This window comes from Pseudophryne corroboree, chromosome 1, assembly GCF_028390025.1.
Source record: "Pseudophryne corroboree isolate aPseCor3 chromosome 1, aPseCor3.hap2, whole genome shotgun sequence".
Taxonomy (NCBI): Eukaryota; Metazoa; Chordata; class Amphibia; order Anura; family Myobatrachidae; genus Pseudophryne; species Pseudophryne corroboree.
In genome coordinates, this window is record NC_086444.1 from 744281703 (window position 1) to 744298146 (window position 16444).

General features: G+C 47.0%; 1 protein-coding gene across 2 annotated transcripts in view; it reads left to right on the forward strand.

Annotated features, from left to right (window-relative positions):
• Positions 1 to 16444, forward strand: part of MLLT1 (MLLT1 super elongation complex subunit) — a 116298-nt gene that overhangs the window by 30534 nt on the left and 69320 nt on the right. For both annotated transcript variants that reach the window (XM_063916436.1, XM_063916429.1), the window contains exons 2-6: positions 5543 to 5723; positions 9750 to 9832; positions 9931 to 10074; positions 10568 to 10696; positions 11447 to 12004. In XM_063916436.1, coding sequence (XP_063772506.1) covers positions 5543 to 5723; positions 9750 to 9832; positions 9931 to 10074; positions 10568 to 10696; positions 11447 to 12004 — 1095 coding nt within the window. The remainder of the gene's footprint in view (positions 1 to 5542; positions 5724 to 9749; positions 9833 to 9930; positions 10075 to 10567; positions 10697 to 11446; positions 12005 to 16444) is intronic.

Here is a 16444-nt window from a genome sequence, read left to right on the forward strand (position 1 = left end):
ACGCCGGATCCTGAAGGAAAAAGGCATTCCGGATGAAGTCATCCCTACCCTGATCAAAGCCAGTAAGGATGTAACCGCAAAGCATTATCACCGCATTAGGCGAAAATATGTTGCGTGGTGCGAGGCCAGTAAGGCCCCGATGGAGGAATTTCAACTAGGTCGATTCGTGCATTTCCTGCAAACAGGAGTGTCTATGGGCCTAAAATTGGGGTCCATTGAGGTTCAAATTTCGGCCCTGTCAATTTTCTTCCAGAAAGAACTAGCTTCAGTTCCTGAAGTTCAGACGTTTGTAAAAGGGGTACTGCATATACAGCCTCCTTTTGTGCCTCCAGTGGCACCTTGGGATCTCAATGTAGTTTTGGGGTTCCTAAAGTCACAATGGTTTGAACCACTTGAATCTGTGGAGTTAAAATATCTCACATGGAAAGTGGTCATGCTGTTGGCCCTGGCCTCGGCCAGGCGCGTGTCAGAATTGGCGGCTTTATCCTGTAAAAGCCCTTATCTGATCTTCCATTCAGTCAGGGCAGAATTGAGGACTCGTCCTCATTTTCTCCCTAAGGTGGTTTCAGCGTTTCATCTGAACCAAACTATTGTGGTACCTGCGGCTACTAGTGACTTGGAGGACTCCAAGTTGTTGGACATAGTCAGGGCCCTGAAAATATATGTTTCCAGGACGGCTGGAGTCAGAAAATCTGACTCGCTGTTTATCCTGTATGCACCCAACAAGCTGGGTGCTCCTGCTTCTAAGCAGACTATTGCTTGTTGGATTTGTAATACAATTCAGCTTGCACATTCTGTGGCAGGCCTGCCACAGCCAAAATCTGTAAAAGCCCATTCCACAAGGAAGGTGGGCTCATCTTGGGCGGCTGCCCGAGGGGTCTCGGCTTTACAACTTTGCCGAGCAGCTATTTGGTCAGGGGCAAACACGTTTGCTAAATTCTACAAATTTGATACCCTGGCTGAGGAGGACCTGGAGTTCTCTCATTCGGTGCTGCAGAGTCATCCGCACTCTCCCGCCCGTTTGGGAGCTTTGGTATAATCCCCATGGTCCTTACGGAGTTCCCAGCATCCACTAGGACGTCAGAGAAAATAAGAATTTACTTACCGATAATTCTATTTCTCGTAGTCCGTAGTGGATGCTGGGCGCCCATCCCAAGTGCTGATTGTCTGCAATACTTGTACATAGTTATTGTTAACTAAATCGGGTTATTGTTGTTGTGAGCCATCTATCTAGAGGCTCCTCTGTTATCATGCTGTTGACTGGGTTCAGATCACAGGTTGTACGGTGTGATTGGTGTGGCTGGTATGAGTCTTACCCGGGATTCATAAATCCTTCCTTATTGTGTACGCTCGTCCGGGCACAGTATCCTAACTGAGGCTTGGAGGAGGGTCATAGGGGGAGGAGCCAGTGCACACCAGGTAGTCCTAAAGCTTTACTTTTGTGCCCAGTCTCCTGCGGAGCCGCTATTCCCCATGGTCCTTACGGAGTTCCCAGCATCCACTACGGACTACGAGAAATAGAATTATCGGTAAGTAAATTCTTATTTTCTGCTAGGCGGCTCTTGTGGACCCGACAGTGGAAGGGAGACGCCGACACAAAGCGGCATATTGCCTTACATGGGGGAGGAGTTGTTTGGAGAAGGCCTCTCGGACCTAGTCTCTACTGCTACTGCCGGTAAATCGAATTTTTACCTTATGTTCCCCCGCAGCATTCTAAGAAGGTACCACATTATTAAATGCAGTCCTTTCGTTCCAATAAAAACAAGAAGGTACGAGGATCGTCCTTCGTTGCCAGAGGTAATGGCAAGGGAAAAAAGCTGCACTCAGCTAGTTCCCAGGAGCAGAAGTCCTCCCCTACTTCCGCAAAGTCCACAGCATGACGCTGGGGCTTTCCGGGGGGGGGGGGGGGGGGTCAGATCAAGTGGGGGCACGTCTTCGTCTTTTCAGCCACGTCTGGGTTCAATCACAGGTGGATCCCTGGGCAATAGAGATTGTTTCCCAGGGATACAGACTGGAATTCGAAGACATGCCCCCTCGCCGGTTTTTCAAATCTGCTCTGCCGGCTTCCCCGTCAGAGAGGGAGCTAGTGTTAGCGACAATTCACAAATTGTACATTCAACAGGTGATAATCAAGGTTCCTCATCTCCAGCAAGGAGAGGGTTATTATTCATCCCTGTTTGTGGTACCGAAACCGGACGGTTCGGTCAGACCCATTCTAAATCTAAAATCCCTGAACCTGTACTTGAAGAGGTTCAAGTTCAAAATGGAATCGCTCAGAATGGTCATCGCCAGCCTGGAGGGAGGGGATTGGATGGTGTCCCTGCACATAAAGGATGCGTACCTTCATGTTCCGATTTTCCCCCCTCACCAGGCGTTTCTGAGATTTGCAGTACAGAATTGTCACTACCAATTTCAGGCTTTCCACGGCCCTGAGAATTTTCACCAAGGTAATTGCGGAAATGATGGTGCTCCTGCGCAAGCAGGGAGTCACAATTATCCCGTACTTGGACGATCTCCGTATATAGGCGAGATCTCGGGAGAAGTTGCTGGACAGCTTGTCTCTGTCCGTGAAGACGTTGCAGATGCACGGCTGGATTCTCAATTTACCGAAATCCCAGCTAGTACCTGCAACGCGTCTGACCTTTTTGGGCCTGATTCTAGACACAGACCAAAAAAGAGTTTTTCTTCCGGTGGAGAAGGCTCAGGAGCTCATAGCCCTGGTCAGGAACCTTTTAAAGCCAAAAAAGGTTTCGGTGCATCATTGCACAAAGGTTCTGGGGAAGATGGTGGCTTCATACGAGGCCATCCCCTTCGGCAAGTTCCATGCGAGGACTTTCCAATGGGACCTATTGGACAAATGGTCCGGGTCCCATCTACAAATGCAGAATCGGATCACCCTGTCTCCCAGGGCCAGGGTATCTCTCCTGTGGTGGCTGCGCAGTGCTCACCTCCTAGAGGGTCGCAGGTTCGGCATTCAGAACTGGATCCTGGTGACCACGGAAGCGAGCCTCCGAGGTTGGGGGGCTGTCGCACTGGGAAGAAATTTCCAAGGTCTCTGGTCAAGCCTAGAGACTTGTCTCCACATCAATGTCCTGGAGTTAAGGGCCATTTACAACGCCCTACGCCAGGCGGAGGAGTGGCTTCAGAACAAACCGGTTCTGATTCAGTCGGACAATATCACGGCAGTGGCTCATGTAAACCGCCAAGGCGGCACAAGGAGCAGAGTGGCCATGGCAGAGGTGACCAGGATTCTGCGCTGGGCGGAAGGCCATGTAAGCAAACTATCAGCAGTGTTCATCCCGGGGGTGGATAACTGGGAGGCGGACTTCCTCAGCAGGCACGACCTGCATCCGGGAGAGTGGGTACTTCATCAAGAAGTCTTCACACAGATCGTGGATCGGTGGGGACTGCCTCAAATAGACATGATGGCGTCCCGTCTCAACAAAAAGCTAAAGAGGTGTTGCGCCAGGTCAAGAGACCCTCAGGCGGTAGCGGTAGACGCTCTGGTGACACCATGGGTGTTCAGATCGGTCTATGTGTTTCCTCCTCTGCCTCTCATACCCAAGGTGTTGAGATTAATAAGACTAAGAAGGGTCCGAACAATTCTCATTGTTCCAGATTGGCCAAGGAGGACTTGGTATCCGGATCTGCAAGAGTTGCTCACAGAAGATCCGTGGCCTCTTCCTCTAAGGCAGGACCTGCTGCAGCAGGGGCCCTGTCTGTTTCAAGACTTACCGCGGCTGCGTTTGACGGCATGGCGGTTGAACGCCGGATCGTAGCTGAAAAAGGGATTCCGGAGGAGGTCATTCCTACCCTGATCAAGGCTAGGAAGGATGTGACATCGAAACATTATCACCGTATATGGCGGAAATATATTTCTTGGTGTGAGGCCAGAGCTGCTCCTACGGAGGAGTTCCATTTGGGCCGTCTGCTTCACTTCCTTCAAACAGGAGTGAATTTGGGCCTAAAATTAGGGTCCATAAAGGTCCAAATTTCGGCCTTATCCATTTTCTTTCAAAGAGAATTGGCTTCTCTTCCTGAAGTACAGACTTTTGTGAAGGGAGTGCTGCATATTCAGCCTCCCTTTGTACCACGGGTGGCGCCTTGGGATCTTAACGTGGTATTAAGTTTCCTCAAGTCACCTTGGAGTTGAAATACCTCACTTGGAAAGTGGTCATGCTGTTGGCCTTAGCTTCTGCAAGGCGTGTTTCGGAATTAGCGGCTTTATCATATAAAAGCCCATACCTGATTTTTCACGTGGATAGGGCAGAGTTGAGGACTCGTCCTCAATTTCTGCCCAAGGTGGTCTCATCTTTTCATATGAACCAACTTATTGTCGTGCCTGTGGCTACACAGGACTTGGAGGACTCCGAGTCCCTGGATGTGGTCAGGGCTTTGAAGATTTACGTGACCAGAACAGCTAGGATCAGGAAGACTGAAGCTCTGTTTGTTCTGTATGCGGCCAACAAGGTTGGCGCTCCTGCTTCAAAGCAGACTATTGCTCGCTGGATCTGTAACACAATTCAGCAGGCGCATTCTACGGCAGGATTGCCATTGCCTAAATCGGTTAAGGCCCATTCCACTAGGAAGGTGGTCTCTTCTTGGGCGGCTGCCCGAGGTGTCTTGGCACTACAGCTGTGCCGAGCTGCTACTTGGTCGGGGTCAAACACCTTTGCAAAGTTCTATAAGTTTGATACCCCGGCTGAGGAGGACCTCCTGTTTGCTCAATCGGTGCTGCAGAGTCATCCGCACTCTCCCGCCCGTTTGGGAGCTTTGGTATAATCACCATGGTCCTTACGGAGTCCCCAGCATCCTCTAGGACGTTAGAGAAAATAGGATTTTACTTACCGGTAAATCTATTTCCCGTAGTCCGTAGAGGATGCTGGGCGCCCGTCCCAAGTGCGGACTTCTTCTGCAAGACTTGTATATAGTTATTGCTTACATAAGGGTTATGTTATTGTTGGTCGGTCTTGAACTGAGGCTGTGTTACTTGTTCATACTGTTAACTGGGTAGTTTATCACAGGTTATACGGTGTGGCTGGTATGAATCTCGCCCTTAGGTTACATAAATCCTTTCCTCGTACTGTTCATATCCTCTGGGCACAGTTTCTCTAACTGAGGTCTGGAGGAGGGACATAGAGGGAGGAGCCAGTGCACACCCAGAATCCAAAGCTTTCTTAAAGTGCCCTATCTCCTGCGGAGCCCGTCTATTCCCCATGGTCCTTACGGAGTCCCCAGCATCCTCTACGGACTACGAGAAATAGATTTACCGGTAAGTAAAATCCTATTTTTTATAAGATGCTTGTTAAAAGGCAACAATTATTATGGACTTTAAAGAGCTGAATAGCATTGATTTAATAAATGGTCAGACGTGAGGGGAAATGTATAATTGACTTTACTTGCATCCAGGGTGAATGATGGTTGGTGTTTGGTCCATGTTCCAGTCTGGATGTTGCTGTCCTGCGTGCCAGACCTGTGACTTGGTTAGCAGACCTGTAGTCCTGTCTTCTCTAATGACCTTTCACTCCATGTGTTTCTGCAGTGTACTGTTCAGGTGAAGCTGGAGCTGGGACATCGCGCCCAGCTGAGGAAGAAGCCCACTACTGACGGATTCACTCACGACTGGATGGTGTTTGTTCGTGGTCCAGAGCAGTGTGACATACAACATTTTGTAGAGAAAGTTGTGTTCAGGTTGCATGACAGCTTCCCTAGACCTAAGCGTGGTGAGTGACTGGAAACCTTTGATTTTTTTTTGCAAACAGTGATATTCTTTATCCATGTACTACGCACATATCATAGGTGTTAGTATGTGGAAAACAACTCCTAAAGCAAAATCTGTGTGTGCAAGTGTGTGTTCTCCTTGTTTTTGCATGTTACTTCTAGGTGCTCCGGTTTCCTCCCACAAACCAGAAACATACTGGTCAGTAAATTGGTTTATAACAAACAAAATGAACCCTATTGAAGGGGTATTCAACATGCAGCCTTCAATCCCAGCATGCCCTACCACAGATTTAGTTTTAGCCCGAATTACAAAACTTTGGCAGAGTACGCTGGGATGTATAGTTCCACAGCAGCTGGAGTGACATATGTTGATTACCACTGCCCTTTTTTGTGTACGTGTCCGTGTGGGATGCGGTCAGGATGCCGCCGGACGGAATCCCGGCGGTCGAAATACCGACGCCGGAATCCCGACTGCCACAATCCCGACATATTCTCCCTCCGTGGGTGTCCACGACACCCATAGAGGGAGAATATAATAGTGTGCCGAGCGTAGCGAGGCACCGCGCCCGCAGCGTGGCGAGCGAAGCGAGCCCGCAAGGGGCTTCGTTCCGCTCACCACCCCTGTCGGGATTGTGTGGTCGGGATTCCGGCGTCGGTATTTCGACCGCCGGGATTCCGACCGGCGGCATTTAGTACTGATCCCGTCCGTGTCATAGGGAATATACCATGTAAGCTCCACTGGGGCAGAGGCTGATGGGAATAACTGAAATACAGTACTTTCTATAAAGTGCTGCAAATATGTGTGTGCTATATAAATAGCCTATAATAAACACATACTTAAACCATTGTGCTGTAGCCCATGGCAACCAACCAGCTCTTACCTTTCACAGTCTGAATTTTGCCATATAGTTCACAGCTAATATCTGACTGGTCGCTAGGGTTGCACATAATGTTTTTCTGTTTTTGTTGCCTTCCCATTTGCCCTATAGTAGTTCTCCATCCTATGGAGCAGGTTCTAAATACACAGCAGGTAAATGCTTTTATTTGTTCCCTACAGATTGGCACCTGGGCTATCGCAATAGTGTGTTCAGGAGCTGACTGGTTCAGCTCCTAGTTGCAATGCTTTAGTAAAACACAATGCTTAATGCTAGTGCTGTGTGTGACATGCCAAAAATGGTTTGTAGCATCTGTGTGATGTCCCCATGGATTTCCTTCAAAGATTACCCCAGCAATAAGAGGTTACGGGGTAAATGAACGATCTTTCGATATGGGGAGAAGTGGTATCAGCGCTGATGCTGCTTCTCCGTGTATGACATCGGCTGTACGTGCAAAATGACAGGGGCGCAAGAACGAGAAGAGATAGCATGCTGATGAGGCGGGAAGTGTATAAACGGTCAGTTGCACTAACCATTCTGACAGCTGCAGGTGTCATTGCCCATACACCACAGCCAGGGACAGCACTATCCCTCGCTGAGGCGGCTGCCAACTCTGGGCTGCATAGGAGATCTTGCAAGATCTAGTGCATGCGCCGTGAGCCGGCGGGGAAGGTGCGGGGGGCGCTGACAGGCATCGACGGAGGGGACAGTTTTCACTCCCTTCTCCAGCAGCTGAGATGTTAATACATCTTGGTGCTAGTGCTTCCCGCTTTGCCATGGTAAAGAGGTGATGCAGGAAGACTGATACCGACATGATATGTGCTGATATTTTACATTTACTACTATGTGTAGTAGTGCTTTTATGGTAGGATCACTATTACACTTGATCTTATAATGCTAAGAAGCAGACAACACTTTTAAATATAGAGATAAAAATGAAATAGTAAATTTAAAATAATTACATTTTAAAGTTTGCCACCAGTTTATTTCAATAGTGTTAATTTCTCTGAATCGGGCCCATGGTCTCCTGGTGCTCAGGGGCCTGATTCAGCGGTGGATGCAGTTGCAACTGCTTCTTTGTATGCAGGTGCAACTGTGTATTTATGCTAATGCCGCAACCAGTGCATTTTTTCCAGAGACACCCGCAGGCTGCTGCTTTGCATCTTTGTGCAAAAAGTAACAATTGATCACGCATCCATCTTACCATCAAGCATCTGAGCGACACTATGGTGCCACTGCGCATCTGAGTATCTACCCACTGTTTCCTCCCAGGAATGCCCACCGATATTGCCTCTATCTGTTGCCAATTTCACCCTGTGTACACAGACGGTAACCATCGGCACGCATGCGCAAAACCACCTGCTGCCAACATCAACATTGCTTCCGCCTCTAAAATCAGACTCCAGGGGCCAAATGTAATAGAGTCAGAGTTTCAGAAAGTGAGATGTTTGGTAAGGTTTTGTAGTTTGTTTTTAAAGTGGCAATCATTTACACAGCAAGATCAACCTGGTTTTGCAGTGTAAATGATTGCTACTTTAAAAAAAAATCTGAAAAACCTTACCAAATCTCTCACTTTCTGAAACTCTCACTGTATTACATTTGGCCCCAGGGGCCGGATGTAATGACTTGCAAGATGGCCAGAGCTCTGAGACTCCGGCCGAGCTCGTACGTTTTTTTTTTTTATTGTTTTTTTTTTAAAGCAGCAAACGTTTACAAGGCAAAACCAGGTTGGTTTTGCCTTGTAAACGTTTGCTGCTTTTAAAAAACGTACGATGTTCGGCCAAAGTCTCGGAGCTCCGGCCATCTCGCAAGTCATTACATCCGGCCCCATGTCTCTTGCTCTGTTAGACATTGTTGATTTTTACATAGGTATCTTACACACAGAAAAAAATGTATCAGCATCAAATAGCAGATTTTTACCAAACTCGGTCATTACAGTCCAGGTTTTAAAGCTATCCATGCTGGAGTCCAGATGGTTAAATCGAATTGAGGTACTAATTAAGTCATCTGTTCTCAAGCAAGGATCTCTTTAAAACCTGGATTGTAATAGTGGAGTTTGGGAAACTCTGGGGCTTCTCACTCCAATACAGCTCACCACTTCTCTTTTCTTACTCCCACCGTGTGACATCACACGCATCCGTTCCAATTTATAAAATGGCTGCTGACAGCGCAGCCAGGGGTCAAATGTGGTTAGATGCGTTCGCAATCTAATTGCGGATGCATCGGGAAGTGGCCCGTCACACAAGCTGGGTGGCCTTGTCCTGTGCTGGGCAGCCCCCAGCATGTGGAGATGGACGCAGATCTGGTTCCGTATGCAGCGATCTATGTCCATCTCTGAATCAGCCCCATAGCCTGCTTTATTCAGGGCTGTTGTGTTATGAAAGATGGTTTAACCCCTTGATGGCACAGTGCTGTTGCCTATATATAAAATGTATTACATTCTTTAATAAATACAAATATGTGGCTAAATCTAGTAACATTATGTAAAGCTTATATGTTTTTGTGACCACATTGTTGCAAACTCTGTATATTTTAATTTTTCTTTAAATCTTTTTCTGTAAAATACAAATTTGACAAAACTACTATGTGAAGCTGAATAGAGGGTACAGTGATAAGCCATTGATACTGCGATATTTGTATATTGTTTATTTTCTTGTGTTCTACTTGCCTATGATGTGTAATCGGTTCCCTTGTGGTTAAACCTAAATATCTGGTGTAGAATAAGAAGTGTATGTATAGGGATATAAGTAGAACTATTAGGATGTGTTCCATGTATGATGTTGGCACAGTCGGCTTCTCTGATCTATGAGAGCACATATCACTAGCAGAACTTTGGGATTTTAATTAAGTAAAAGACTGATAGAAAGATCTCCCCTCTCCTTCAGTGTTCGCCTTGGTCCTGGCAATCTGTACTGGCATAAAGCTTATTAACCACACTAGTATGCTAATTATCAGCTTGGCGTGCTTTCCGTCCCTCTACTGTACATCCGTGCTTTGTCCCTTAGTCCCCCTAGTTGTGATTGTGCTACTGTTGATTTGAGATATATCAGTGTAGTATAGACTTTGTGTAAACCCAGCTTTGACTTCATTCTGAAGCTTCTAGTTATGGATATTGCTGACATAAAACACCTTTTTGTGCCTTTCCTTTTGCAGTATGCAAGGAACCCCCATACAAAGTTGAAGAAACTGGATACGCTGGCTTCATATTACCTATAGAAGTCTACTTCAAAAATAAGGTATAGTAGTATGTTCAGATTTTGGTTACATTTTGGATTATCAGTATATACTTTGCAGCAACCTACACATTTGTCCTTCCTTCTGATGTTTTGTACAGGAAGAACCTAAGAAAGTTTGTTTCACATACGACTTATTTCTGAACCTGGAGGGGAATCCGCCAGTAAACCATTTACGCTGTGAGAAGTTGACCTTCAATAATCCAACCAAGGAGTTCCGCAGGAAATTGCTCAAAGCAGGAGGGGTGAGCACATGTAGCTAGAACTATAATTCAGCAGTAGTTTCATGGCTATAATGCACCAATACCTACTAGCAAGGAGCTAGTCAGTGCTAGAATAATGCTACACTGAACCCAGCGAAGACGGCTTAGTCATATTTAGTATCCATATAACAAACTCCTAGGAGTACAGTAGACTTCAAAGTTGCATTTGCACTGAAGCTTTCAGTTTAATTTACTTGTAATATATTTAAAAACATGGACAATCGTGTGTCTTTCCACTCAGATCCTGAGAGTGGTGCTGTTGCTGCATTTTGTAGTTTTAAGTTTATAGTCATTAGACATGTTAACAGATGGGCACAAAATGATCTTAATCAATTGTCAAAATACACACATACAGACCTTTCAATACACTACACATATGTAAAATATAGCCTTCTAGAAGTGCACCTATTGTATTATCTTGCATAAATACAGGTATGTGACCCCTTGTACACTGACTTTTTTTTTTTTTCTCCAGGTGATGGTCATGCCAGAGGGAGCAGAGACTGTATCACGACCAAGCCCCGACTACCCCATGTTACCCACAATCCCCCTATCTGCTTTCTCGGACCCTAAAAAGGCTAAACAGTCATCACATGGGTCAAAGGTTTGTGTTTACCACATTAAGCTTAAGGCGGGTACACACTACCCGATATTTAAATGCCGGCGGTGAACGACTATATCGTTGAACGATATAGGGCCTAATTCAGAGTTGATTGCAGCAGCAAAGTTGTTAGCAGTTGGGCAAAACCATGTGCACTGCAGGTGGGGCAGATGTAACGTGCAGAGAGAGTTAGATTTGGGTGGAGTGTGTTCAAACTGAAATCTAAATTGCAGTGTAAAAATAAAGCAGCCAGTATTTACCCTGCACAGAAAGTAACCTACTCAATTCTAACTCTCTCTGCACATGTTATATCTGCCCCGCCTGCAGTGCACATGGTTTTGCTCAACTGCTAACAAATTTGCTGCTGCGATCAACTCTGAATTACCCCCATAGTGCGTACTCACTGAACATTATCGTTCAATGATAACGTTCAGTGACGTCACTGCCGGCATTCCCGGACATGCAGCTCAGCCCAACATTGACGGGTTGAGCTGCATGTCAGCTCAATATTGGTGATCATTGAACGGTGTGCTGGAGCGCGCATTGTTCATCGGTCACCATTAATAGCCCCATATACACTGGACAATATAAGCCTAAAAATAAACTGTTACGACATTTATGTTGTTATTGTTTGTTTTTTAGGCTGAAATCGCCTAGTGTGTACCCCCCTTTAAAGTATCTTCTCCCACTATCTTAATAAATCTGAAAAATTATTTCTATAATGCGCATAGTGATATCATTGCTTTTTTACAGGATGGCAACAAGGACAGCAGCAAAACCTCAAAACCACACAAAGTGACAAAGGAACATAGAGAACGGTTAAGGAAAGATTCGGAAAGCAAAAGCAAAGAAAGTGAAGTAAACAAGCAAGTTAAGGAGCCTGCTTCCTCAAGAAAACCAGTAGAGAACAAACCACCCAAGGAAGAGAAGGCACCTATTAAAGTAGCTTTCAAGGAGCAAAAATTGGCCCTCAAAGAGCCCAAAGTGGAGAATATGTCTCCGAAAGGGGGTCCATCTGACACCAAACCTTCCAGCAAGAGGCCCCCACACACAGACTCACCCAAATCTAGCAGCAAAAAGCCGAAAAAGGGCAGCTCCAAAGGACTTGTAGTTTCTGGAACTTCCCCTCGTGGTCCTCCTAATACTACTACAAATACCACTATCACTACCACCACCTCTTATACAGACAAAAAACCAGTGAAAGAAAAACCGGGAAATAAAGTAGATAGACCTAAACCAGATACTGATGTAAAAAAAGCAGTGGAGGCCGAGGATTCGAATTCTGACGATGAGGCATCTTCAAAATCAGAGGTAATGCTTTTTAATGTATTCTCATTTTATACTTCCTTCCTAATAATTACAATTTTCTGAAAACAAGATGGTAATACGAGTCAACGATTGTCCCAGCCACATAACTAAGCTAACGAGGTGAGGATTTTCATTCTCTGCTCCATATTACCGCACAGTGGGCCTCATTCAGCAGTAGATGCATTTGCAAAGCTGCACACAGGCAGCTTTGTAAATGCACACAGGCAGCTATGTAAATGCACACAGGCAGCTTTGTAAATGCGTCCACTGAAAATGCAAGCGCAGAAGGAGGTATCGGACACCTTCTTGCTGCATTTGTGGTACCAGCACATTAAAGTCGCAGCCTGAGAACAACATCACGACCGATGTTCCTCGCAAACGGCCAGCTGAGTAAGCCTCAGCTTATGCAGGATGGCTGTTGCAGGGGGCCTTACAAGGCCAAGAAATTTTTGTCTTTAGAAGCAGACCTTTTGTCTCGCCACTCCTGGAAAATGCTGCCCGTCCCCGCCCCACACCTGATCGCCCAGAGACTTATGAAGGGATGCATGCGATCATGCATAACCCGTTCTGCACCTGTGCAGTTTCTCGATAATCTGGAAACTGCACTTGGGATCGCATTAATAATACTTCCTGAATTAGCCCGTTTCCACCATTAGCAGACTTACCTCAAGGCAACCAAAGCGGCTGCTTAGGGCCCTGTGTGTCCTAGGGGGCCCTGCTGGTCCCAGGGGGGTCTGCCAACAAAGTTATGTCTGCAGTCCTGCAGTATTGTGTGTGTGTGTGTGAACCATCATGACACACGTGTGTATGACGTCAGACTCACAGAGAACGGAGTCTGAACGTGCACAGAGAAAAACATGAGAAATTCCAGTGTACTTTTATTACAGTGTTTTCTTTTTAAGTACAGTGTATAACATACACCTGCTACAATCTTGGCTTTGGGGGAGGAACACACTGACTGGTAATATATCAATATGTTATTATACTCTATTTCTCTTACGTCCTAGAGGATGATGGGGTTCCATTTAGAACAATGGGGTATATATGACTCGACTTAGGAGCCATGGGCACTTTAATAATTTGATAGTGTGGGCTGGCTCCTCCCTCTATGCCCCTCCTACCAGACCCAGTTTAGAAAATGTGCCCGGATGAGCTCCTGAAGAGTTTTCTGCATTTATTTTATCTGTTTGTTATTTTTAGGCAGGACTGAATGGCACCAGCCTGCCTGCTTCATGGGACTTTGTGGGGGTAAGGGGACGGCCCAACCTCTTGAAGGGTTAATGGTCCCGTTCCCCGCTGACAGGACACTGAGCTCCTGAGGGAACGATTTGCAAGCCCCACCACGGCGAGCGTACATTCCCACAGCACGCCACCTCCCATAACAGAGCCAGAAGAATGAAGAGTGGTGAATACTAAGCCGGCGTCTCAGCGGGTCGCCGGCCATTATGGCAGCATGAGGGTACGGAGACGCAGGCTTTTAACCAGGGCAGAATGCGTCTCCAGACACAGTACACAGCTGCGTCTCAGTACACTGTACACAGTACCCACACCAGCATAACAGCCTTAAAACGGTTTTCTCTCCATTTTAAGCACCAGATTACTCAGCCAGTATACAAAAGCGGGAAGACCGCGCACCATTGAGGGGGCTGGGCCTGCACTATGAGAGGATCCAGCAGCTCACTAGCGCCATTCTTCCTCTGCAGTGGACACAGACGCTGACTGACAGGGATGCGCAGCTCCTCCAGACTGACTACAGTTTCCCTCAGCGATACCAGGGGGTCATAGCAGGGAGGGGAGCCATTATTAGTTTTCGAAGTCCCCTATCGGGGGGGGGGGGGGGGGGGGATTCTACTCTATTACAGGGAATAGAGGCTCTTATGGAGGCTATAAGAGATGTTCTGCAAATTCCTGATGAAGGTGTCAGAGGAGTATGAGGAATCTTATTTTAATGTAAAAAAAAAAGTTCTCGGTCATTTTTCCTGAGGAGTCATTTTCAAAGGAATTGAAGAACCATGGGGTAATCCTGATAAGAAATTTAAAATCTCTAAGAGGTTGCTCTCATCTTTTCCTTTTCCTCTGAAGGATAGGAAAAAATTTTGAAAATCCACCGATAGTGGACGCATCAGTCTCCAGGCTGTCACGGAAAATTGTATTGCCAGTCCCTGGTGCAGCCTCCCTAAAAGACACGGCTGATCGTAAAATTGAGACTACACTCAAATCATTGTACACAGCTGCGGGGGTGGCCCAGAGACCCACTATTGCATGTGCGTGGATCACAAAAGCCATTGCTAAATGGTCAGGTAACCTAATTGAGGGGTAGGATTCCTTGTCTAGGGGAAATGTTGTTTTACTCCTGCAGCATATACAGGACTCTGCAAACTTTATGGTGGAAACCATAAAAGAAATAGGCTTGCTTAATGCACGCACCACCGCTATGGTGGTGTCAGCATGCAGGGGATTGTGGCTACGCCAGTGGACTGCTGATGCGGACTCCAGGAAAGGCGTGGAAGGTCTACCATTCACAGGAGAGGCCTTATTTGGAGACGAACTAGACAAATGGATCTCCGAAGCTACTGCGGGTAAGTCTACATATCTTCCTTCTGCTGCTCCCACAGCCAGGAAAACCTATTCAGGGCCTAATCTACAGTCTTTTCGGACTGCCAAGTTGAAGGGCAAAACCAGAGTTGCTTCTACGGCCTCCAGAGGCGCAAGAGGTAAACCATGCAAACCAGCAACTGCCAGTTCTCAGGAACAGAGCTCAGGCACAGAGCCTTCAGCATGACGGTGGACCGCGATGCCTGGAAGGCTGTCAGGTGGGAGCCCGACTACAATTCTTCAGCCACATCTGGTCAATTTCATGTCGGGATCCCTGGGTCATAGATCTTATTTCCCAGGGCTACAGACTGGAGTTCCAAGAGCTCGCACCTCACAGATTCTTCAAATCAGGCTTACCAGCTTCACAAGAGGCAAGTATAACTTTACAGCAAGCCATCCAAAAACTGGTACTGACGCAATTCATTGTTCCAGTTCCACTTCATCTGCAAAATAAGGGATATGGGTTGTCATTCCGAGTTGATCGCTAGCTGCATTCGTTCGCTGTGCAGCGATGAGGCAAAAAAAGGCACTTCTGCGCATGCGGCGCAATGCGCACGCGTGTCATACTATTACAAAGGACAATGTAGTTTCACACAAAGTCTAGCAAAGCTTTTCAGTCGCACTGCTAGCCGCAGAGTGATTGACAAGAAGTGGGCGTTTCTGGGTGTCAACTGACCGTTTTCAGGGAGTGTTTGGAAAACGCAGGTGTGGCTGGCCGAACGCAGGGTGTGTTCGTGACGTCAAAACAGGAACTGAACAGTCTGAAGTAATTGCAAGCGCTGAGTAGGTATTGAGCTACTCTAAAACTGCACAAAAAACATTTGCTGCCGCTCTGCGATCTTTTCGTTCGCACTTCTGCTATGCTAAAATACACTCCCAGTGGGCGGCGGCAAAGCGTTTGCACGGCTGCTAAAAACTGCTAGCGAGCGATCAACTCGGAATGACCCCCACTATTCCTACTTGTTTGTAGTACAGTACCGAAACCAGACGGTTCGGTACGGCCGATTCTGAACCTCAAGTCCTTGAACCCGTACTTAAGAGTGTTTAATTTCAAGATGGAGTCTCTGAGAGCGGTGATCTCCGGTCTGGAGGAGGGGGAATTCCTAGTGTCTCTGGATATCAAGGATGCGTACCTTCACACTACGATCAGGCCGCCTCATCAGGCTTATTTACGGTTTGGCTGCAAGACTGTCACTACCAGTTCCAGGCCCTGCCATTTGGTCTATCTACGGCACAGAGAGTGTTCACCAAAGTGATGGCAGAGATGATGTTTCTACTCCGCAAACAGGGAGTGAATATAATTCCGTACCTGGACGATCTTCTGATAAAGGCGCATGCCAGGAAGAGGTTACTGGACAGCATTGGTGTCTCAGCCAAACTTCTCCAGGATCACGGGTGGATTTTGAACCTTCCGAAATCTCACCTAGAGCCAACACGGAGGCTTCCATTCCTGGGAATGAAACTGGACACGGAGTCGCAGAAAGTGTTCCTTCCGTTGGAAAAGGCATTGGTAATCCAGTCAATGGTTCGGGATGTCCTGAAGCCAACCCGGGTATCTGTGCATCTATGCTTTCGCTTTCTGGGGAAAATGGTGGCCTCTAACGAGGCGCTTCAATTCGGAAGGTTTCACGCAAGACCCTTCCAGCTCGATCTGTGGGACAAATGATCAAGATAGCATCTTCACATGCGCCAGAGGATCCGTCTGTCGTCAAAAGTCAGGATCCCCCTTCTGTGGTGGCGACAGACTTCTCACCTCGTTGAGGGTCGGAGGTTCAGAACTGGATTCTGTTAACCACGGACGCAAGCCTCAGAGGTTGGGGAGCAGTAACCCAGGGGGTGCAGTTTCAA